At 34.6% G+C, this 25,902-nt stretch overlaps 1 protein-coding gene across 1 annotated transcript in view; it reads left to right on the forward strand.

The window, feature by feature from the left end:
• LOC129920139 (uncharacterized) overlaps nucleotides 1-25,424 on the forward strand; it is a 28,816-nt gene extending 3,392 nt beyond the window's left edge. The window contains exons 2-8 of the mRNA XM_056001352.1: nucleotides 8,184-11,402; nucleotides 13,533-14,230; nucleotides 14,299-14,500; nucleotides 14,573-20,813; nucleotides 20,886-21,171; nucleotides 21,248-21,424; nucleotides 23,453-25,424. Coding sequence (XP_055857327.1) covers nucleotides 8,809-11,402; nucleotides 13,533-14,230; nucleotides 14,299-14,500; nucleotides 14,573-20,813; nucleotides 20,886-21,171; nucleotides 21,248-21,424; nucleotides 23,453-23,979 — 10,725 coding nt within the window. The 5' untranslated portion in view covers nucleotides 8,184-8,808 and the 3' untranslated portion in view covers nucleotides 23,980-25,424. The remainder of the gene's footprint in view (nucleotides 1-8,183; nucleotides 11,403-13,532; nucleotides 14,231-14,298; nucleotides 14,501-14,572; nucleotides 20,814-20,885; nucleotides 21,172-21,247; nucleotides 21,425-23,452) is intronic.
• Nucleotides 25,425-25,902: the final 478 nt, after the last annotated feature.

Genomic DNA, 25,902 nt, shown 5'->3' on the forward strand with positions numbered 1-25,902 from the left:
GACAGTGCAAAGCAATGTTTAAGCAAAGACTTAAATCGAATAACAATCGAAAGTTGTGAATGGTGAGGTGATATTATGACTCAGACCACTTTAAAAATGTTGTTAGCTTGTCCTAATTTCAAAATTGTACTTTCTATTTGTAAGGAAGCTCGTTCAAATTTGTACATTTTGATTACATCTATCAAATAATTTTATCAATATTCAAACAACAAATAGCTGTAATTAGTCATACTTTTGAAGAACACCAACTAAAATGTGTCATACTTTTGAAGAACACCAACTAAAATGTATAAAATCCTTTAGCTCTCCATTTGTGCAACACATTGTCGTTAAATCGATTTGCTATGAAAGGAAAACTATTTGTAAGGGAGTATTTATGGTCTCTCTAAATAATAATTAGTCAACTGTATAAGGAGTGTTTGTGATCAATCCACTTAACAATCAGTTTTAATAAATAAAACAAATAAAATAAAAGACCAGACAAAACAGAAATTGGTTCATCATCGTTAAATAACATTTTTATTCAATATACTCTTTCGAGACTAGTCTGCAGCAATTATACTGTCATCGAGAATTAATTAAATTTTTCTCGTATTTCAAATGCAATTGTATAAAATAAAAACACAATTAAACTACAACCAGCGAGCATCAGGTTTGTTTTAAAAAAAGCTTAAAATATTATAAATAGAACGAACATGATCTTTGACTTGGATACTTAGTGCAACTTTGTATGCATTAAATATTTAATTTATTTCCTTTGAACACTTGTTAAAAACAAATGTTTTTGTTTTCACGTGAAGTGTGTAAAATGTAATTTTTCTACGCAAAAAATTGTAGATTCATACAAATGAAATATAAATACAGAAACAAAGGGCAAGTTTGTAATCGCCTGACTAGACGATTTTTGCAATAAAAAAAAATTACAAAATATCATTTAGAAATCATTTGACGATTTTGTTTAAGAAATCATTCTGAATTCTACCGTCATTACGGAAACTCATTTGATTTGGCTCATTTGGTTGATATTTTTATGTTTAACAAGTTTAAAGCTGATAAGAGATTTTCTATTCATTTCAATGAGTAGGTACTCAATATGCTGAAAAACCATAAACTATTGTGACCGACAAACGTTTTGTGTATGTACAAATATAAATGCTGATAAGATTGTCATACACAATTTCCTTTTTATTTTTCTTTCTTTTATTAATGGACTTTTTCAGTTAGATAATCATTGTCAATTAGTCACTCAAATAAATGTGATGATGCTTCTTTTTTAATGCTTTGCACCTACCTCAATTTATACCTCTATTTTTTCGATTTTTATAATTTTATAAGTGATACAATGAAATGTTATTTGGCAAGACGACACATCATCAACAACAAGAGTCACCTTAATTCAAAATAACCATACACAAAAATGTGGTGGGCGCGAGAATTGTATAGACCAGAAATTAAATAAAAATAATCGTGATTGTTCTTGTTTGATTCGTATAACAATTGATCAAATTTTAATTAGAATAATAAAACAGTGTTCCCACTGCTTTGTAAATCGATTTCTATCAATTTAGTTTAGATTTCAAAACAGTTTCAGAATATCATCTAAAACAAAGAAAGTATCAGAAAAGAGTTTCTAAAACGTTGTTTTAAGGCTGTCCGACCTACAAAAAGTCTGCCTGATCGACGCGACCAAAAAAAAAAAAACGCTACCCCAACGTTTTTGTATTAAAAAAAATCCGTCCCGGGACTTCGGCGTTCAGGTGTGGAATTGTTTCATACAAAATTTCTGTCGGCACTGTTATTTTATCGCATGACAATTTTGGTGTACAACAGCCTTTAAGTGTTACAAAATATTTGATTTTGGAGAATTCGGAATATTGAAATGTATTTATTGGAAGAAAAAGAAATAGATAAAATAAAAACAAGATACATTTCAGAAAAAAATTTCAATAAAAACATTTCATTTTCGATGTTTGTTTTCGAAAAATGAGAAATATTTTAGAAGAGTTTTGGGCTGAATTGTTTCTTGTAACTTTGAAAACCGAAATTTTTTAAAATTTCTTTAACAAAACAAAATTCTATTCTAATACACATTAATAAAGTGGGAACTTTGTTTAACAAAAATCATCATACAAGAGCCTTTGCTTTGCGCATCTTACTCTGTGATTTCATATTCTTCGTGCTAAACAACAAATCAATTCAAAAAAACTTTCGTTTTTCAAATAATACAAGAACCGGAAACATGATTGCTGTATACACATAAACTTAAAACTCGCCAGTATGTCACGAAAACTCGTCTTTTATATTCCAATCCAAAGCGTCAGCCATCAGCCTCAGTAAAGTTGTACCTCCTCCTATTTCCTCTATGATATTTGTTCTCTCTAGCTGATGTTTCTGATGGGGGATTCTTTTGGGGTATTTTTTATTCGATTTGTATGTTCGTTGTTGTATTTGCTTGAGCGCGGCGGTGGTGGCGGTAGTTTTATTTTTTTGGCGGCTTTGGCATTTAATTTAAAAATGAATAGGAATACAAATAAAAGCAAAAGGCAAAAAGCAAAAATTTCTTTACAACACGCCAGAGTCCGAGGTTACATAATGATGACGATAAAGAATGATGAAGGGGTGTGCTGTACTATGCTGTGTGATGTGATTGTGTATATAGGCGACGACGACTATTGGATTCAGCAGACATACCCTTAAAAATGTTTTATTTTATATTTTTTTTTATAGGCATTGTTTACTAAAACAATGGAAAAAGCTATTTTACGCGCAGTTACTTGGCAATCGTTAGCACAAAAGAACACTTCCTAAAGAATTGATCCCTCCGAAGTCGTCCCAATCTATATTATTTTCTCCTCTTTCTGTTTTGTATAGTGTACTTGCTTACATGCATCTATATGAATATATAGTTTGGACAGTAGGAACGAACGAACGAACGAACGAATAGTGTAGTAGGTACCATGAAAAATAAAAATGTTGGTGCTTTTCTAGCCTTTTGGTGGTAGCCTAGCCTAGCCTTTGTGCATTGCACTTATGTCGTGGTCGGTTTTTGCGCTATGAACTTTATTCAAATTTGTGTCCAATGCTATTCGTTGTCGTTGACGTTGCCTTTGCCTTTGCTGCTGCTGCATTATATTTGCTGTTGCTTTCGTGTATATTTTTGTATACGTGCATACTTTTTTATTCGTTTTTTTCGTAAACTCATGTAGTAGGTATACCTAGAGTGAATGCACTGTGTGCATCGACAACAACGACGACGACTTTCGTACTCTTTGGTCATGTTCAGTACACTGTTTTTATTTTTCGCCTTTTTGTTGTTGTTGGAGTAATGAAAATATAAAGTTTTTACTTATTTTTTTTGGCCATTTTATTCTGTATTCTGTTTTTTTCTCGTAGATAATCTGAATGTTTTGTATTGCTGTTGTCGTTTTTACAGCTCACACACATTTAAGCTTTGAAACTCTGGGCGCACAACCATTTTGTGTTATGATATTGTTATATTTGCAATTCAGATGGATAAGCAAAAGCAAAAAAAAAACTAAAATAATAACAAAAACTACGCATGACGGTATCTTTGCAAAGGCGCAATACTAAATAGTTGAGGTTAGAAGATTCTATTTTTTTTTTCTTATTTTCGTTTTCATCTAAATAAATTTTTATTTGATTGAAGATGCACTTTTAGAATGTTCTATAGAATTCTATTATTTTTTTTTTTGAGTTACAGAGGTGTGCTCCTGCTCATAGGCATGATATGTGTTGTTAGATTTTGATTGCCTTATACGTTCGTAAAGGAACAAAAAAATTAAGAGATCTTCTCCTCCGCAGCGGAAATTGAAGAACGCACCTTACGTTTTTAAGGGTTTCTTTCCTATTCTTTAGAGGACGTGGAGAATAAACGATATCTTTTAGTGCCTAGAGCTTTTGTTGGAACAAGATTATTCTTATAAATGTTTTCTATCATGACGATATAGTAAACCATCACAAATATTTTTGCGTACTTGGAGTGGATTTTAATGAAATTGATTTGCACCGATTACTTGAAAACTTGCACAGATAAAATTTATTGCATACTTGTAGGATCCATTTCAGTAATCTTGAATAAATAGCTAGCAACCATTTCAGCATTCTGTGACTGAAGTTTAAAATTAAGTTGTTTGGTAATTTAATTTAAAAAAAAGAGTAAAGTTTCTCATTTTGAGAGCAATGTTCTCCGGCACTCAAATTATTCCTTGGGCAGATCAGTCAGATATCTTCCAATTGCCAAACCAAACCGTTTTTAAGAATGCTTCGACATTATTTTCATAGTAAAGTTAAGTGACTTGTTTGCGAATGTTCAAATTTAATCTTTACGAAGTTGCATAGTGTGTAGCAAAATTATTTTGAAAAAAAACTTGCATTTTTGAAGTCAAAATCTTGAATTTCAGGCCGAAGATCAGGGTTTGAGTTAAAAAAAAAAAGATGAAGTAACCAAAGTCTTCGACCCAAAATTGTCAGTCATACTCTAAATTCCTTTATTTTTCTTATCTACTGACGTCATCGTCAATATTCTAAACACTTCATTCTTCATTATGAAGTTTTGCAGTGTTTACTAGAAATGATAATTCTAACAGACATGCTTTACATGTAGAAGCAACACGTCATGTTTCAAAAGTTTTTGGTTTTTGTAAAGTCGTCCAAAAAATTATTACTTTAAATTTTCAATGCTAAGTTGTGGCGACTATCAATTCTAATTCCATTTTTTCTTAGCCTGAAGTAATTAAGAAAAAAAAAAATCCAATCTCATCTATCAAATCGTATAGTTTTGTGAATGTCAATAAAGGTAAAAGAAAAAATGAAACAACAATTTTATTCGTGGCTGGCACGCATGACTGAAGTTTTCCTCTTGTCATAGTTTTTCGCACAAATTTTTGTGTTATTTTTGTTCCTTATTTCTTCTTCCGATTTTGCTTTGCTCATAAATCTTCACGATTTGTGTTTCTCTTTTTATTTATCCAATTTTTTGTTTTAATTTTTTCTTAGTGTGTATCGCACCAATCTATCTATTCTTTTTTATTGATTTCACTCTAGTTCTAAAAGATTTGATGGATTTATGATTTTTTTTTAGGTCAGACAGGGAACACTCATAATAATATTTTTTGAAAATGATTTAAAATAATTATATTAAATCCACAAAATATAATAGGTATATTTTCACTGGTGACGTAATAATGTAACAACGACTAGTAGGTACCAACAAGCACCAGACCTCTGAGCTGAGCACACATCACGACAGACCACAGCCAGCGACAGCACTCCAAGAGCGCTGCTGAAACTTCCTTCTGTATATTTCTTTGTCGGACGTTAACTTTGCAATGTTGTTCAACCTGTTTTTGTTGGTCGATTTTCTTTACAACAACAACAACAACTAAGAAACAACACTTAAAACCCAACAACTACAACTTAAACTATCTATAGATATTTTTCTTGTGCTTGCTTCTTTTGATTTTCTGCATCAGCAAATCTTTCCTCGTTTGCAATTATTTTTCTGTTAGCCTTTGGAGACTTTTTCTTCTTGTTTTTCGTTGTTTCTTGGTTTGAAATTTTCAATTGGATTCGTTTTGCTTTTGATCAACCACATCTCAGTTATGTTAAACTATACGAATTAAGCACAAAAAATTTTCTATCTAACTTCAAGTCTGTATATTGGCTCTATCGCCTTTGTGTTGTATACTTGAATTGTCCATCTTATACATCTAACGTTGGCAAAAAAAAAATAATTTTCTTTCAATTTTCTGTATCTTTTGTGCAAAATGCATTTTCTTCTCATTTTTTTCTTCTTCTATAAGTTTTTTTTATTATTTTATTCGTCTTTATCGAACATGCGCATACAGAAAAAGATCTGGGACTTGTACCACTTTTTCTTTGCTGATTATTATTTTCACTTCTCTTCTCCTAGTTTTTAGAGAGAACACAAAACACACTCCTGTACTTCTTCTTCTTCTATACACATATGGATGATGTAGAACAAAAAATAAATAAAAATAATAAAAAAAAACAACTTTATAAAATAATTGCTTTGAATTCAGTTTTTTATTGATTATCTGCATCTCTCTGTTACTCGCTTTATTTTTTGCTTGCTGCCTTTTGATTACATTTTACTGTAGTAGGTACACATAAAAACATAAATAAATAAAAAAATTAATGAATGTTTATAATGCCTGCATGTGTAGCTAGCTGCTAGAGTAGGTACTCTGCTCTCTAGCTTAAGCTTAAGCACAGCACCCTTCTAAAAATATTATGTGTATTATAAAGAATTATTTGATGGATTTGTTGTTGTTGTTGTTGCTGTTATTAACTAATTTGTATGGGGAAATTATACTCGTTCCATAAACCAAGTCATGGTACATGCATGGGACGTGTCGATTCTTTTTTTTTTTTTTGCCTTCCACTATGTAAAATTTGTACACACAAATCTAAGGGATTAAAAACTGAAAGGGTTTAGATGAGCTTTTTTTTGCTTCTCTAAAATTGTATTTGCTTTTTCTCCCCAATTTTTTATTTAAAATTGACTTTCAAATCTCCCTACCTATGTATATGCCAATTATCATAGAGTACGTTTTTTTTTGGATCTTTGAGGTTTTAATTTGAAGTAATATTTTTATCTCTGCTGCTGTAATACACAATCAGCTTGTAGACAATTTTAAGTAAGAAATCAATATTCCATTGAGAATAATATTGCACCATGTATGTACAATAATGATGTATTTGCGAAGTAAAAAAAAGCTTACACAAAAAGGGTGTGGGATCCGTCACCTCATACACGTCTAAAACTTTTTATATAAGCATAAAATATGCAATTCATACAATCTGTAACTTCGTCTCGGAACTGAAGAATGCATCAAAAAAGGTTAAAAAATACCACACCTCCACACATAGTTTTCGTCTATATAGATTGACCTCTCTATGGTCAGTTGTTGGTTTTCAAAATTGCCTTGTACTTTGGAAAATGCATTCCCATAGCTGTTTCGATGTGTATGATGAAACATTGAAAACCTTTACGCTTTCGCAGTTATTTAATCGATTTTTCACAAATCCCCTAGTTGTAGGTTGCATATTCAATAACGAGTTTGCTTCGAAATAGTACCCTTTCACAAAGGATGTATGGAGATGTGTCGCTGGTTCCAATTTCTAAACCCAAATATTTGAAACGTTTAATACCAAGTCATTAATTAGCTCGAAGGGTTTTGTCGATTTATAGCCCCTGATAAAATTGTTGGAAAAGCACCGCTCACTTGGTTATTCCCAATACGTCAACGCAATTACTAACATTAGAGCACCTCTCTGCAACAGTCCCTAAAATCTTGAGGAAGTACCAAGCATTCTTATGAAATTGAGTACGAGTCCTTTTTAGGAATTTGACTTTAATGTACCTATAGTCTGCCGTTCGCTAGCTGGCAGAAAGGGTCTCCAAATGCTTAGCATTGTTTCCGAAAAAACTATGTAAATTAATGATTCATGCTTAACCAAAATGTACTTGCTGTCTTTTGGAAGACAACCTATTCTTTAAGGCCCAACAATAATAGGCATAAGTTCGCATGAACTTATTTCAAAATGGCATTTGCGATTAAGCTTAAACAGACAGTGATATGGAACTTGCTATAATGCGCATATGCGTCGATCGTTCAACTTCCGTTAAGTTGGGCCTTTAGTTTGTTAGAGCACATTCGGAATCTAATTGTGACTTTTCCGGTGGGGTTTTGTGAATTCTATTATTTCTTCTACAGCATCTTGGCAAATGCTTGCTTTGATATTCTTGATTCATTTCGTCACTCAGAGTCGGCCTTATCACGAATTCCATTCGTATCGGAAATTTTTTACGATTACCGAAAAAACAATCACAAAATCCGATCGTAGTAGCGATTTGTATGAAGTTTTCCATTACGATCGGATTCCGTGATGGTTTTTTCGGGAATCGTAGCAAATTTCCGATACGAATGGAATTCGAGCCGATTATCTCGAAAATCTTATGTATGTTTAGATTCAATTTTTGCGAAACTTCTAGTTCTAGGCTGTTTTTTTGTAATCCTAAATTAGATTTGTTTGTTTTATTTCCTCCAATATCATTTAGTAAACAATTACTTTTAAAATAATTAATTAATTAATTTAAAACAATATCTAATTTAAATTTAATTTTCTTTTCTTTCTAGATGAACTAAAAAACTTAAAGAGGAATGAAACATAAAAACTTTCGGAGACAACTCTAAACCCAAAACAAACACAAAAAAAAGTCTCATGAAACATCTTCAATAAAAAATAATAAAATTAAATTAAACATTTAATTTTGAACTTTTCGTTGTTTTTCAAAAACAGTAATGTTATCAGATGTAATGGCTTATAATGTAATGTCAACAGAAACGAAAAATTCTATTGATAGCTATAAACATAGCCCCCATGATTTTGGGGGCCCTCCATCAGCGTTACTGTTACCGATAAACCCAAATGATAACAGTTAAGTGTAAAAATTAACATAATCAAAAAAAAAAAAATAGTTGAAAGATAAAAAAATTTATAAAAATTTCAAAAAAAAAAACATTAAAAAATGAACTTCCAAAGGAAATTATAGAAAATACAAAAAAAAAGTGAAAAAATAAAATTAAAAAAAAGAAAAAAAAATCTTGCACAAGAAATCCCGAAAAAAAAAAAACAATTTAAGATTCTCGAGAGAAAACACGAAAGAAATTGATTTTCTTTTGTCAACTTCTTCGAGAGATATTAAGGCATTTTTTTTAAAAACAAATGCCAAGAGTTTACAAACAAAATTAGCTTTTTGCAATGCCATTACAATCGTCGGGTATAATTGTTGTAGAAAAGACATCAGTTATTGCTGGTTCAGGCACAACAACAACTTTAACCAATAACAAGTCAAATCTACAACAATTTTATGAATTTTACGATGTCAATGATGGCAATGTTGGCAATATTATTACCGAAACAACAAACAATAATAACAATGGTAATAATATCAATAGTAGCAATAACAATCCACTAATGCGTCGACATCAGCGTACGATATCATCATCGTCCTCATCGTCGATACATTCACCATCTTCCACCACCATTCAACAACAACAGCAACAACTTAAACATCATCAAGTTGTTACAACAAATTTACAAACTCTTGCCTATAATCAACAACAACAGCAGCAACAACAACAGCAGCAACAACAGCAAATGAATCAGCTTAACCAACAGCAACATCATCATCAACAACAATCATCTCAATCTGGAGGATCAGCAGGAGCACAACAGTTGATTGTGAGTGAAGAGTATCTCGAGCATGCACAAAACACAGGTGGAAACAATGCATCTGGCAGTGGAGGCAATGGCAACGGAAATGTCATGATATCAACAACGAACGATGTACTAAATCAGCAAATAATCAAAATTGTTACTGCCGGTGGACCAACTGGCAATATGATTATAGATTCCATGGGGAATGTGACCACCACTAACGGAAGTGGTGGAACTGTTGGTGGAAATAATGGTACATCTAAAGTACTCTTCAACAATCTGACTGTCATGTCGAAGCAGGGAAATTCAGCTGGAACTGGAGGCGTCCAATCGACAGGGGCTAGTCAGTTGACACAACAACAGCATCATCAGCAGACAATAAACTTTGTCAACGCAAAGAGTCTACCGTATATAACAACATCGAAGGGACAAACGACAACTCTACAAAAGATGACTGCTTACAAGACAAACAATATTTCCATTAAGCAAGGAAATCAGTCATCTCAGCAACAACAGCACCATGTGCTTACCTCTGCTGGAAGACAAACTGTTATTGGTAGCCAACAGCAGGGCCAATCCCAGCAGCAAGTTGTACAGAAAGTGACTATGCCACGAAATGTACAAATGGTCACCAGAGTTCAGACTTTGGTTGCCCCACAGCACTCGCCACAGCAGCAGCAACAACAGCAACATATGTCCAACAGCGGACAAATGGTAATGCAACAAAAGTACGTTCACAATATTGTTACAACTGGCAACACTGGCATTGGCGGTGGAAAGACAAATCTAATTAAGAAATCCACTGGTCAATCGATGAAGTTGCAACAACATAAGATAATCAGCACTCAACAACAGCAGCAGGGTGTGAAAACATTCATTCAGCAGCAGCCAAGTGGTGGCGCAAATCAGCAACACTTTCAAACAATCAATATTAACCAAAGTCAGCACCAGAATTCGTCATCAGGAGGTGTACCACAGACGACTCTGAAGCACATCAAGTCACAGAAAATCATTAAACAATACAACAATGCTATTACGAATAGTAGTGGTGCAGTTTCAGTGGCGACACTGCATCATAATCATTCCGTTAATGCTTCCTCGGTGCCAACATCAGGGACCTATACAATAAGCAATAAAATCAACAATGCCGGTGGAGTGCATCAGCAACATCACCTGTCGACGAAGCTTTCGAAACATCCAAAGTATGTTATGCAAAATCATATTGTCATTCCTTCGTCACAGAATCAGAATCACAAAGTGGTGAATAATGCAAGTGGGAATAGTATAATGGTTAATCAGCAGATTTTGAATTCGATAAATTCATGCAACAACAGTTCGGGAACAATAAAGTTTGTTAATGCTCATGGAACGGTTATTCAGCAGCAGCAGCAACAACAGCAACAGCAGCAACAACAACAGCAGCAGGCACCGACAATTATAACTACAACCACACAGAAAGTGCGAACGAATAGTGGGAGTAGTGGAGGAGGAGGTGGTGGTGGTGGAAATAATAACCATCAATACCAGCAACCTCATCAAGTGCATATAACTCAGCAGCAATTTGTAACAACCGATGGAGCTAAATCAGATGGTAATAATATCTACCATATATCGTCGACTTCATCCGGGAATTACATACAAAATTCTGGTAATTCGCAACAGCAACAAAATACCCAAAAGAATTCACCCCTCCACACAGATGATATTATGATTGTTAATGGTACCCAAATGACTGATGAGCTATCGGCCAGAATACTCCAAAGTATGGCTCAAAAATCTTTTAATAATCAACAAAGATTCCATCAGCAACAGCAGCAACAACAACAGCAGCAACAACCGCAACCAGCGGTAACGAAATTAATTCATCAATCAAGCAATATGCCACCACCAGCACAGCTAACGGTGCAACAACAACAACAGCAGCAGCAGCAACACCATGCCTCAACATCGAATTTAATTTTATCGCCCAAAGAATATCCAATATATGGAGTTCAGCAACAGCAATACCAACAACAGCAACAGCAACAAAGATTATGTAATAGTGCGCCCAATAGTCGATCACATTCATTAGAGAGGAAGTATCATGATACTACAATATCAACGAAGAAATCTACAACGGAGTACTATAAAGTCAAGTAAGTACACAAAAAAATCAAAAAAACATCAAATTCTTCTTAGGTTTTCTAAAAAATATTTTATTAAAATAGTATTTTCTTAAAAATAGTTACTCAAAAATATGTTAAGTTACTTTCGGGAGTGGACTTTGTAGTTTATTCTAAATTCTTTGACTTTCGATGGCAAAAAGTTGTCGCCAAGGCTCGGGCTATTACAAGGCACTGACCTATTGACTTTTGAGGTCATTGATGTAGTTTGATAATAAACAGGTCCATTTTCAAATAACTATTGCAGTTCAAGTTTCTGAATAAGATACTCGTATTTAAAAAGTAAATGATTTCACATCCTTTATCTTCGATCTTCAGCGGCCCGTGTCTGTGTGTCTCGTTCCGAAAGTAAAAAATTTCTAATATGAATATTTGGTAATCTCTATTTCTAAAGCGAAATGAGAATTCCGAAAGTGGAATTTTTGTACCCCGTAACTGGTTTGCGAATGGCAAAAGCATTCGAATACGGAAATTTTGTTTTTACAAAAAATGTGATAGCGGAACGCACAAAAAAATATCTCAAAATGTTACTTTTTTTAATGTAAATCTTGGCGTTAGTAACAAATTAAGCAAATAAAATTCATTTATAGAGAATCTTGAAGCTAAAATTTACCAAAAAAAAAATTTATAATAGGGATGTTGATAGAATTCGCGTGTTTGTATACCGAATTGATACAGAGCAATTCATGGAAGAGATTTGCATAAAAAAATGGGATTCCAACCTGCAAAAATTTAATAATTATTGTCCGTTCAATCCGTTATTCATTTATATCTGCATTTAAGTGCAACCAAATCTATTTGTCTTCTTAACTAATTATTATAATAATTTCTTATCCAACTCGTTTTTTATTTCTTTAGGTCACTTGATTTGAAGAAATAATTCGGAATTCCAAAAACTAATCCGTATGTTGGAATAGTATTAAGTAATATAATATTTTTTTCCATTTCGAAAGTTTTGCAGAGTACCAATTCAAAATCGGAACGGGAAGCACTTTTGATTAGAATTGACTTTCGGAACGAAATACAGAGTAGGGCCTAGTTCTTTAAATTCAGGTCTTAAGAAATTTGACGAATGTTAAATCGGAAGATATACCCATGTAAACTGTTTTTACTGTCGTTGCAGAAAAATTATTTTTCATATCAACAAAATGAACAGGATATGATAATATGGCTTCGAAGATAGGTACCTCTATCATATCAATGAAGGAAGATTATGATAGCAATCTGATTTTTTTGCTTTCAATAGTTGAAGCAAATAAATTTGCAATCAGGCATGTACAAATGTAGTTGTTGTTCATTAAACAAAAAATTGGTATCATACTCAAACGAATAACTGATAAGATCAATAAATATCTAGTTTCTACCTTATTGAGCGATACCCGTTATCAACAGTTTTCACTTTTCTTTTAATTAAACCAACACATACATTTAAAACAAAATATTCTTTATTAAAACGTGCTGTCTGGCCTTAAAGTTTATTTTAATCCATTATCTCAAAACGATCAGAGTAGTCTACGCAAACATGTAAGCGGTCTGGCATACAATTAAATCTGCAATTTCAGATTTTCTGCACCCAGACTATGTAAAGATAACGAATTGTTTAATACGAACCAAGTGTTGTTCCTCCGCTGGTATGAAAATAACCTAACCGGCTTTTGCTTCAACTTCCTGTTGTGTTTTTCATTTGCATTTGAAATATACATTTCTTGGAAGCTTTGCTTTTCTTTTCAAAGCAAGGAATATGTACTTTTTTGTGAAAAGAGTGTAAATGACAATTGGAGGAAATTTGTATCAATTTTCTATTTTTTTCTTTTATAGTTTATATCTTTTCGTTAATTTGTCCTTTCATCATTTTTGATTTTTATTGAAAAAGACAGACTTAACTAATTTTATTTATTTTTATTTTTATTGTATCCTTCCTTTTATGTATTGTTCGATTTGTATTTATTCCCTAACAAAAAAACCTATAATTAGTTGTGAAACACATGAATCAATGAATCCTTCTGTTTCCTCTTCAACTCAATCAATTAAAACTTCATCTGTTTCCACATCAATAACTTACATTGAAAGTATTCCCTTACCTTTGTTATCTTCTCCTCAAAGAAACGACACCATCGTAAATCAGCAACAACATCATTTGCATCATCAGCAGTCTTCAGCATCAACGATGGCATCAAGAATTCCAATTGGAACAACTTTAACGCAACATCATCATCAACACCAGCAACAACACCACCAACAGCAGCAGCAACATCAACAACAACAGCAGCAACAACATCATCAGCAACAACAACAATCACAGCAACAACTACAACAGTATCAGCAACATCAGCAAAAGCGTTCATCGCCGTCCCATGTTGATCAAGATGATGAGTTAATTGGTGAAGAGGTGCGTCCAATCCCAGTTAACACGAATGATGTTCGTTTACAGGTTTTACAAGCAGTCTTGCAAGATCATACCTATGTTGTAGCGATGCCAACTCGCTTCCCAATTGATGTACCACCACCATCACCTGTTGCTCCTTCACCCGTCGTTGTCCAACAACAACAACAACAACAAACACAACATTTACAGCAACAACACCAAAAGGCTTCAGTTTCTACGGTTGTTGCAGTATCAGCAGCAGCACCAGTAATGGGACATTCAAAGATTGTTCCAGAAACAAAAGTTGTTTATTCGACAAGTTTACCAAACAACAACGCCACGGGTCAAGTTTCCCAGTTGTCCTTGATCAATGTGAGTGCCCAGAATCAACATGGACAATCTACTACATCAACGTACACGATGTACGGACAACAAAGTAAGTATAAACTTCGTCGTGCTTTAAGACTTTCGGACTTATATGTTATTTTGTTTTTTTCTGAACAGTTGCAAGACCACAGCAAGACGATGATGCACACTCGGCCATTAGTAATGGTTCAACAAGAGTAACTGGAGCATCCGGGGAGATTGATCCCGGCGAAGAAACCGAGACAGCACCCGAAGCAGAAGCTGAAGATGACTCAGTAACACGTTGTATATGTGATTTAACTCACGACGATGGATACATGATTTGTTGTGATAAGTGCTCGTAAGTATCTTAAAAAACGTTCTATTGAATTTGGGAATACATTTACTAAACATTCTCTTTATTTGTTTTTAGTGCATGGCAACATGTCGATTGCATGGGTATCGACCGTCAAAACATACCCGATGAGTATCTCTGTGAGCTGTGTCAACCTCGTGAGGTAGATCGTGCACGAGCACGCAGTTTGCAACTGCAAAAACGTAAAGAACAAACACAAATGCTCCTAAATGCTACCCAAATGAATTCTGTTGGAGGAATTACACTGATTCCCAATGATCCAACGAAAGCAGCTGCAGTAACAGGAGTCCTACAACAACAACAACTTGGCATTACTCCAGGACTGCCTGGTTCTAATGCCCCTCAACCACAACTCACAAAGAAAGGTAAACTCATCAAACGTAAAGAATTGGTCAAAAAGGCTAAGAAAGAAAAAACCACTGGTGTCACGGCCGCAGCCAAAAGGCGAGAGAATAAAAAAACAACAAAGAGAAAGTCAAAGAACAATTCTGGTGATCCAGTTGACAAACATGCCGCCAACCTTCGTCAATGGATCGAAAACTACGAATTGGCTGTTACCAATCATTATTCACCTGAATTAAGAGCCCGTCTACATGCTATCAGCAAGCAACCGAGTCTCCTACAGACTATAACGGCGACCGAAAATAAGGCCCTTAAACATTGCGGCAATCTTGAGAACAAAGCCACAACAGTGCCACATGCAGGTGGAAAAATTCTCATCAGCAATTTTGATATACCGCCAAACTCGCCGATATTTGAATTACGCGGCAAATATATGCTTACTACACAGTACAAAAACTCCAACACTACTGTCAATATGAATAGTCCTCCGCCATCAAATTATTTGCAGACTCTAAAGTCTCACAAGATTCCTGGTGCATTCATATTCTTTTATCAAATGGCGGGTGGCGGGAATGATGGTATGCCAAATGGTCCTGAAATATGCGTAGATACCCGAACATATGGAAACGAGGCTCGTTTTGTACGACGGAGTTGTCGCCCAAACGCCGTTATTCAGCATTTGTTTGAAAAAGGTACAATTCACCTGTACATTGTATCCCTCACAAACATTATGGCTAGCACCGAAATTACCATAAAACATGAGCCGCATGACTTACTTGCCTTGGAGCACAAAAAGCAATACAGTTTCGCTATACAACCGACCAGCACGAGTTGTGCGTGTGGTCTAACAAAAGATTGTCTATTTGGTGTACCAACACCAATGCCACCTGCTGCGACACCAACGACAAAACCTGCCCGAAGCAATAGCAAGGTTGTGTTAAACGGTTGTGTGGAGAAGACTACCGGAGGTACAACGGCAGCTTCGAAAAAGAAGGCCCAAAATATGAATCGTGGCCGAAGTACATCGTCCAGTGGAGACAGCAATGCTGGTCTCCTCAGTCCTAATAATAATAATAACAACAACAATAGTTATGCGCCAAACTTGTACAATTCGACTGCATCGATTGCCAGTTTAATGCATGATTCGGGAGTGTATACCTCGTCTTCATCGCCCTCGGTATCGATTCCGTCACCTCCAACAGCACACATTAGCTCTCCACCTGTGCAACCGATCCTCACGGGACAGTCCCAATCAGTGCAGCAATTAGTGCCTCAGCCAGTGCAGCATGTAGCGCACTTGAAGTTGACACCACCATCACCGCAGCCGATGTTGCCTATTCAACAAATTCAACATCTGCCGCCACAACTTCAACAGCCGCCAATAGTGATGAATAATCTTCCAGCGCCGTTGTTGCTTCCACCTCCTCCTGCACAAATAAATCCGATCGAGGTAGTGGCAGCGCCTTCTGTTCCGATAATCGTGCAGACTTCGCATGAATCTATACCAGAATCTAAGCCTGCGGATGTTTTGTCCCCAGTTGCAGTAACAATCGCTAAACCAATTCAGTTTGTGCCACAAGAGATGAAAATAGAGGTTCTGCCGCCGTCATTACCACCTCCACTACTTGAACCACAATCTCAACTTCAATTGCAAGCGCAAACGCAACCGCAAGTGCAACAACAACCCCAAATACTACAACAACAACCGCAACTACAACAACAACCACAGCTACAACCGCAAATACAACCGCAAATACAACCGCAAATGCACCCGCAAATACAACCGCAACTGCAACTGCAACTGCAACCGCAATTGCAACCGCAACTGCAACCACAACAACAACTGCAACTGCAACCACAACCGCAACTGCAACCGCAGCCACAACTGCAACTACAACTGCAACCCCAACCAGTGGTGAAGATTGAAGAATCAGTAGTGCAGGAAGCTTCTCCTTTAGCTCCAGTCCAACCTCCATCGGAAGTTGTAGTTAAAGAAGAAGATGCCGTTTCAGTTCCAGTCGTTTCGGCGGTAACTTTTGAAGCAGGCCCTTCATGCATAGCGCAGCAGCAGCAAATTGCTCAACAGCAAATATTGAATGAATCACTCCCCGATGAAATCGGTTCACCAGTAAAATCACCACAGAAACCAAGCTGCGGTCGAAAGACTCCGGCAAAGCAACCTCGCACAAGTGTTTCGGAAGATTCCAACGGTGCCAATCAACAACAACAACCTACACCTACAACACCCAATCCAACACCACCTCCAAAAGAAGAAAAACGTGAATCCCGCAAGCTAACCCGCGAAGAGCGAAAAATGGAAGCAATTCTCCGAGCATTTGAAAAAATGGAAAAAAATCAACAAAGAAAACAGGAGCTTAAACAAGCCAAAACTGATGTGTCAAAACGAAGAAACAGCAATTCACCAAGTCCAAAACGCAGCAATAGCGCAGATGGTGGTACTCCTTTCAATTCAGGGCCGAACTCAGTCAAGAAAAACGTATCAAATTCGATGAGAAAGAAGAAGCGAAAGTCTCATAAATCGTACAACATTAACAGCCATTCACAACGAAAGCGTCGAAAGAGTCGAATGAATAGTAACGATTCTGATGGTGCTGGAACCTCTGAGGAATCTTCATCTATGCTATCTCCTCCAATTCAGGGCTTACAGAATTGTCTACCTCCTGGGGGAATACCAACTCCAGAGTCAGTAGCCAATCGGCAGTCTCAGCTGATGTCACAGCTGATGGAAGGAGGACGACCAGAACCAGAAAGTCAGTCACCTCCAGATGCTGCTAATGTTGACGCTGCTGCCGGATTACTTTTAGCATTTGCGAATCCCGATAAGGATATTAACGTTTCACAAGACGCTGAACCACAAATGGAGGACGATCTAAAGTCTCCTGAAAGACAAGATGTTTCCGGTGATTCGCGCACAATATCACCACCTGCTACTCCGACAATTGTAAGCTCAACATGTTTGTTGATTGAAGCAGCTGTCGGTCCATTGGAGAACCTACCTGAATCTGCAGGACCTTCTGGAGAGTTCAAGTATCCAGCTAAAACTAAAACAAAGAAAGTTCTTATGAGCAATTGGCTGAATCAGTCTAGTGACTTTATGCCAAATCAGGAAATGGGACCCATGGAATCTCATCCTGAATTGCAAGCTGATATCCAACAACAACAATATCAGCATCAACAAATCCTTCCTCATCAGGAAATTCAGCAGCAGGCAATACAATATCAAGAAATTCAACAGCATCAGGAAATTCAGCAGCATCATGAAATCCAACATCAGGAGTTACAACAATTGGTGGAACCACCACCACAACCAATAGCACCGCCTCAAGTAATTCAATCTGTAGGACTTGACAGCCTGGTTCAAGCGGCCATGTGTGAATATGGACAAGCACCTATTGTAAGTCCATCATATATGACCCACGTTGTTCCGAGCTGTGAAGAGCCACAGAATTTGAGTATGGTTGCAAAAAAAGTGGAAGAATTCATACACCAAACAGAGGCGACAACACAAATAGTTGCACCACCCCCACCACCAGTAGCGCCACCAATTGCACCACCAATTGCAGTAGCACCATCAATAGCACCACCAGTGACAACTCAAAGGAATGCATTGACATTGCCCTTACAGGTAAGCACATGCAGCAATAACTCCTCTGTAAAGAAACGCTGGCTTCGGCAAGCTATTTCAGAGGAGACCGATGAGAGCTCCACTCCAACACCATTATCAGGAGCATCGCCCCAACTTCCGAATGGCTTTACAACGCCGTTGAAAAAACGCCGTCTAGTAATCAACTCTGATGGAGCTGCTACAGCTGAAGACTTTACTCCAGAGGATCTAACCCGAAGCTATTCAGAACAAGGAGGTGAAACCAATGTTAAGCAAGAAGATATTAGTGAGTTCAAAGAGGAATTGAAACAAGAGGGTGACATGGATGACGATGTGGATATTCTAAGATCACCCAGTCCTGGACAAAAGATGGTAGCTGAAGACAATCTGGTCAAAATCGAACCTGAAGATATGACTTCTGGAGATGATGTTAAGATCGATGTTGAGCGTGAGGAAAGTCGAGAAGGTGGTGGTGAGAGATTTGAATTCAAAGAAGAAACCACCAAACAAGAAGAAATTGTCGAAATTCCAAAAGTCGAAGCTAGTTGTAAGATGGAGGTCAACGATGAAACTATTGTGAAAATGGAGAAAAACGAAGCTGAGGAACAAGAACATGTAGAAGTTGAGGATCATGTGAAATCTGAAGATGAATATATTGCTGTCGTTGATGAACCTGCAGCTCCTGCAGCTTCTGTTCCTGTTGTAGTTTCTCCTCCTCCTGCTGTCGTAGTGAAAGAAGAAGTTAAACCAAAAGTTGAAGAAGTCTTAGAACAACCCACCAAAATTGAAATTATTCCACCAGTAAAAGTGGAAGAAGTCAAGCCACAACTACTTCCACCACCACCACCAGTGACAGTGAAGAAATCCGAATCTGAAAAGAAGAAACCCAAATCGGATGACAAACCGAAACAGAGAAAATCATCTTCATCATCATCATCGGCATCGGCAACTCCACCAGTAGTTATTCCCAAATTAGATCCATCAGCGGAAAATGAAAATATCCCCGATGAATTGGCTGACATACAAGAACGCCTACATTCATTCCACAAGGAGAATATTATGATCTTACAATCGCGGAATAAAAAATCTAAATCACCCAAACAACATTCCACATCGACAACAAAGGTGTCGCATTCCTCTTCGTCAGCCGCCGATTCGACGACGAAGAAAAATTCATCGTCGTCATCTAAGAAACCCAAAAAGGCACGAAAAACTCCGAAGAGTGAAACAGCAACCGAGAAAACTCCAGTGTCTTTACCAAAGACCAAGAGTACTAAAAAATCCTCATCCTCATCGACGACGACTGTGGAAAAAGAAAAGGGCAAAAAGCGTCATCGAACCTCGTCGACATCTTCAACCTCTTCATCAAAGAAACGTCAGTTGAACTTTGATATCGATCGGGTTGTGGGTCATCACAAACGTAGCAATAGCACGAGTAGCACCAAGGACGAATGTTCTGCTGCAAAAAAGCGACGTGAATCGAGTCGCAGTGATGAATCTCATAAATCGACAGGAAAAGCTCATAAAACGTCCAACAATTCAATGGCTTTGCTTCCTTTTCAAGAGCCATCTGCGATGCCTGTTCCATCACAGACAACACCAGTTCCATCACCAGTTTCTGTTGTTCCGTCAACGGTTGTAACAACATTACCCAATATGACAAATCTTTTAACACATGCTACCACGAAAGAAGAGAGTTTCCATCATGCGGCAATGACAATCCCTTGCTTCAACCATACAACTGTCGGTGCAATGCCAATTGCTGGATATGTTGTTGCAAGTTCCACAACGATGCCACTCCCTCCAGCAACGCAAGGTTATGACATGCAGACTTTGATGAAAGTACCTGCATCAGTAATTCCTGGACAAGGTGCAACAACTCCGGGTGGTCATCCATTACCTTATTACAGTACGGTTTATGGTAAACTTTTGGATGGTTCATCAACATCAGTTGAGTCAACTGTTGCAGCAACAACTTCAACTACACCAACTACTCCGTCGACACCACCAACGAATTTACTTCTTGCCGACTACCTGGACACAAAACCAAAGAGTTTCAGTTCTTTGGGAAGCTTTACATCGTCGCATTCGACTTTGTTTGGTAGTTTGAATTCGGTGAAAGTTGCATGCAGTTCAAGTGAATTAATCTCAACTGCTGCATCAACATCACCCAATTCTAGTGATCCCACATCGCCGGTAGCTGACATGACTGGATCGTCGACACGACTACAAACGACACCATTGAAAATGCTCACTAAGACCGCTAGTCATGATCCAAGGCTAAATCCTAGCTTAACTGCACCCGAACCGCCACCAGCACCAAAGAGAAAGGTAACAACAGATATTCCTTAAGTGCTTCTTTAGAAACTTTATCTAAAAAAAAAACCTTGTGTCTTTTTTCAGCTTTCAATCAACGAATATCGCAAGCGTAAGCAACAATCAACTGACGATAAGATCGGATCACCAGAAGGTGTTGGATGTGGTGGCGATTCTTTGTCATTTTCCTCCTCATCATTAGCAACACCTTCGGCTAAAAAATCTGGTGAACCGCAGGGTTTATGTTCTGGTGCAACATCGGCAACGTCCACACTATCGGGAGCAAGTGATAATGTTTTCGATAAGGCCTTTGATGATTGCGAACGAAGAAATAATATTTGCCATAACAGCAAAATTGATGATACACCCAAAGGTAAATTATTTTAAGAATTTTTTTTTTTGTTTATCTTAAAACTAAGTTTTTTTTATATTATTTTTTGGTTTTATAGTACAATTTAGTCCAGCACCAACATTATTGGAAAAACAACAAGAAAGCATGTTGGAACGTTTGAAATCATTGAAAAGTAAACAAGCATCATCAGCGGCATCAATGGGTATATCATCGCTATTAGACTCAACTACATCATCGTTGATTGGATCGACGAATCATTTAAGTTTGCATCGAGGTAAGAAAAAAATGATTTTACTATAATAAAGGAAAGAGGGAGACAAACAGTTTTAGTTATAAAAATCATTTCGCATGGGGTAGGAGGGGAAGACTCATGTTGATTGTATTTGATGAGTCTTTACCTTTTTAATATGCAATGAGCTTTAGTTGATTCGAATAATAATTATTTTTAAAGTTTTTGTTTATAAAAAAATACTTTTAATTGCGATTCAGAATAAATTATAAGTTTAAAATGCTAGAAATTCAAGTTCTTACTAACTCTCTATATGAGGTTTTGTTTTCTGGTATAGAATCTAGAAACTTTGCACAACTAATTATATTAACACTTAAATTTTCATTCAATTCAATTAAATTAGTAACTATTTATAATACAAGAATACAAGAATCATAGAATATACTTAAAATACATTATATAATTTTAATAATGAGAATAGATAGTGGCATCTTTAAGAAAACTAAATGAGGTAATGCGACAAAAAATTACAGAAGAACAATATAGACATAGTTCAGAACTAAACTGAATACAAACAATCGAGATAGTATGAAGTTTAAATTTAATAAAATATAAGAAAACATTTTTTCAAACCATAAATAAGTACATAGGTAGTTTTAATATCATATCGTCGCTGTTTTAGAAAACCGGGATAACTCAAAAATCCTGATTTTTGAGTTATAAGTGCCAATATACTGGAAACAATACTTTCTTAATTTATGTAAACTCAGTATAAATTTAAAAGATTTGCATCCTATCACACAGCTGATTCTTTTTTTCAATTTATGAAAATAGTATGAAAAATTGACAAACTTGGAAATTAAAAACAACTTTTCTGAAGAATTACGATTTTTGAGGAGTTATGCCAGTTTTTCGAAACAACGGCGATATATAAAAGCAGAATTTAAATTTAATATAAATTCCGAGGGAAAGTTTTCGTGATCATTTTCGGTCCCATGTTTAAAACATGTGAAGCATTCCCAAGGAAATTTTAATTCAGAATAAAGCTTTTCGTTTATCTGCAAATTATTAAAACAATATTTGTTCAAAAACTTTTTCAACTAGATTAAACATTCTTTTAAAACTTTTTTCCCAATTTTTTTCAAACTCATACTTCATTTCATTTGTGAGTCATGTTTTGGAAATTGTTGGCCTAAGGTAAGTTTTTTTTAAGTTTAAACTTAGAAAAACATTTTTTCTCCTCTTGCGACTGTAACGGGAATTGTCATCAAAATTCGAAGTGATATCCATATATTTGAAAACAAATTCCAGTGAAGTCTATTCCTTAAATAAAAGGGAAATAAAATGAAATAGATTGAGCGAAGATTAGGAGTGCCTTTGGCCTTCAAAAAAAGTGGGGCTAAAAATACTGGCGCCTTTCGGCGGCTTTTTTCTTCAAATTTGATAGGGTTTAAAATAAGGGCGCCATTGTGAAACCCAAATTTAATTGAATAACGGTTGCGGTGCCCTCGTTTTTCATATAGTAGAGTATCGTTAAAATTTGTCGCACCTTCTTCGTCTTTAAAAAAGAATAGAATTTAAAACAGCAACATCCAAAAACAGGAAACGCAAAAAAAAAAATAATATAGATTAAATAAAGATTAGGGTCAGGGGCGCCTATGTATTTCAAAAGACGAAAAGGGTTGAAAACTTAGACGACTTTGTGAAAGTTCAAATAAATAAAACAACAATTGGGATGCCTTCGTTCTTTTATATAGAGTATAGAATTCGAGGCACCTAATTATTGCGCCCCTGGCAACTATAAAAAAAAAGTCCCAAAATATTAATAGAAATTAAAAAAGGCACTGAAATCACGACCTTCGCGCTTTTGGCTAAAGCAAGGCGGCTTTTTCTTGAAAATCTTCTTTAAAAGTGTGATTTTTATTCGATTCTAATGTTCTAAGAAAATTGATTCGTTATTTAAAGCTTCTTTTTCATTTTTAGCATGCATCTTGCACATTACATCTCAAATTACTTTTTTTAATCCTATTTTATGCTTCAATATCAAAATTCCTTTAAATTGTTTTCTTATAGATAATTTTATTTCTACAACACTTAATCGAACAAATTCGGATTTAGACAATTGTCTAGAATCCATTTCATCATCTTCAACATCATTGGCATCTTCGCGAGAATCAACACCCGAGCCACGAGAGCATATTAGCTTTAATAATATTTCAACAACAACAACAAAAAGCAATGTATGTTCTTCGTCAACATCATCGTCTTCTTCGTCATTATTGCCTAATTCAACATCTCTGACGACCGCATCGAATGCAGCAACAACAACACCATTAACAACAACAACAACACCAGCATCAACAACGCCAACAACAACAAATACCACCAAAGCCACAATCGCAACAACTCTACTACAACAATCGGAAAACTATTTATCATATTCTCCGATATTAGACACAAGTGCTGATAATTTTGATTCTCCAATAGCAGAATCAATTGAACAACAAAAAGCCGCCGCAGCATCTTCGCCCAAACAACAACAACAACTACAACAACCAGACAACAATACAACAACAGATAAAGATGGTACAACCACATAAAGCACACACACATGGTAAGAAAAAAAAAATTTTATATAAAAATATAAAAATAGACCAAGAAAAAGAAACAAAGAAAACACACAAAAGTTTATAACTGAAATCAGTAGGCGAAATGGAATGATAACAATAAAATACATTTTTTCAAATAATCTTTTTACATTTATAAATAATAATTCTTAGTTTTTAATTTATTTCATTTAAAAATAAAATTTTCATTTATAAATTAATCATATTGAATAACAAAAAAAAAAACACATTTATAACAAAAAACACAGTTTTAGATTTAATTGTTCTCTATTTTATTATTATTTTTTGCTTTTATATTATAATTCCTTTTATAAATATTATATTATTTTATAACTTCACCTATTTGTACAAAAAATACAAAAACAACAAGAAAAAAATCCTGAAATTTAACTACATAACAAAAACAAAAAGAAATTAAAAAAAAACAAAATTATCACCATCCCAGCTCCATTTTTAAATATTAAATATAATTTTCTTTAATTTTTCTTTACTTTAAGTACTCTACTGATTGAAATAATTATAAGAATTTTTACTATTTCCTACTTAAACACAAAAAAAAAACAAGAATTACATTATATAAATATATAGATATGAAACGAGTAAAAAACTACACACACACAGCAATCTGTATACTATATATAAATTATATAAATACAAAAAAACTTATATATTAACTAAAACGAATCGAATAAAAATATATGTATTGTGTATATTTTTGTATAAAGAACTAATAAACAAATTGATTCTAACAAAAAAATAAATAAAAAATAAAAAAAAACGGTAAAAAATGAAATTTTAATTAGTTTTTTAGGTGATTAATTTACTTAAAAATAAAACTAAACAAAAAACTTACTTTTATGTGTACATATAAATAAATATAAATAAACTTAATGAAAAAAAAAAAAAATAATTTCCGTTTTCTGGATAAAACGGAAACAAAAAAAAAAGAAAACAAATGTTCGCCATTATGCATATAGGTGAACAAGAGAGAGAGCACCAACCAGCCAGTGAATAATGTAATCGAGTGAGAATGTAAAAAAAAAATAAACACATGTTTTTGTAAATAATTTTGTAATTAAAAAAATAAAATACATAAATGTATAGATATATAAACAAAAATATATTTTCCTTAATTTCCATATGAAATAAAACTTTTTGTTTTTAATGTAAATAATTTAATAAAAAAAAAATGGATGTAAAATAGTACAAAAATAATATATAACAAAAAAAAAAAAAACGTAAAAACATAAAAAAAAAACACATCGGAATTTAGAAATTTATAGATTTAAAAAAAAAAAAGTTAATTGCATTAAGATTTTCACAAAAAAATAAATAAATATAAATCGTATATTATAATAGAGAGATAAAACAGTATCCTGGATGAATTAGATTTTAAGAAACAAAAAAAAAAAAAAACATACAAAATCAAAGAACAAAAAAAAATCAATGAAAACCCTCCAAAAATTCAAAAAAAAAAAAAAAAAATGAAAAAAACAATAATCGTTTTTTACGTGCTTCTTTGTGTAGCATTGCAAATTATTTTTTTTCTGTACATAAATCGATCGATGAAAACAAATTTAATTCGTCTTTTTTGAAATACATAATAATAAAAAAAATAGCAGCAAAATACATTTCGAAATAATAATAAAAAAAAAAAAATGCTTTAAATTAATTTTATCCTCTTCTTAATTTTTAATATACTTAAAATTTAATTTTTTACCTTTGTTCGGTATTTAGTGGTTTGAAAAAAAAAGGATGAATTTGAAGTGTTTAATTCTTTTAATCTCGAAATGAGATGATTGCTTTTAAGTAAAATTGGAATACAATCAACACTAGGAAATATTATGATGAGAATAATTTTTATTTCGTAACATTTGTTTTTAAACCATAAAATCG

Source organism: Episyrphus balteatus, chromosome 4, assembly GCF_945859705.1.
Source record: "Episyrphus balteatus chromosome 4, idEpiBalt1.1, whole genome shotgun sequence".
NCBI lineage: Eukaryota > Metazoa > Arthropoda > Insecta > Diptera > Syrphidae > Episyrphus > Episyrphus balteatus.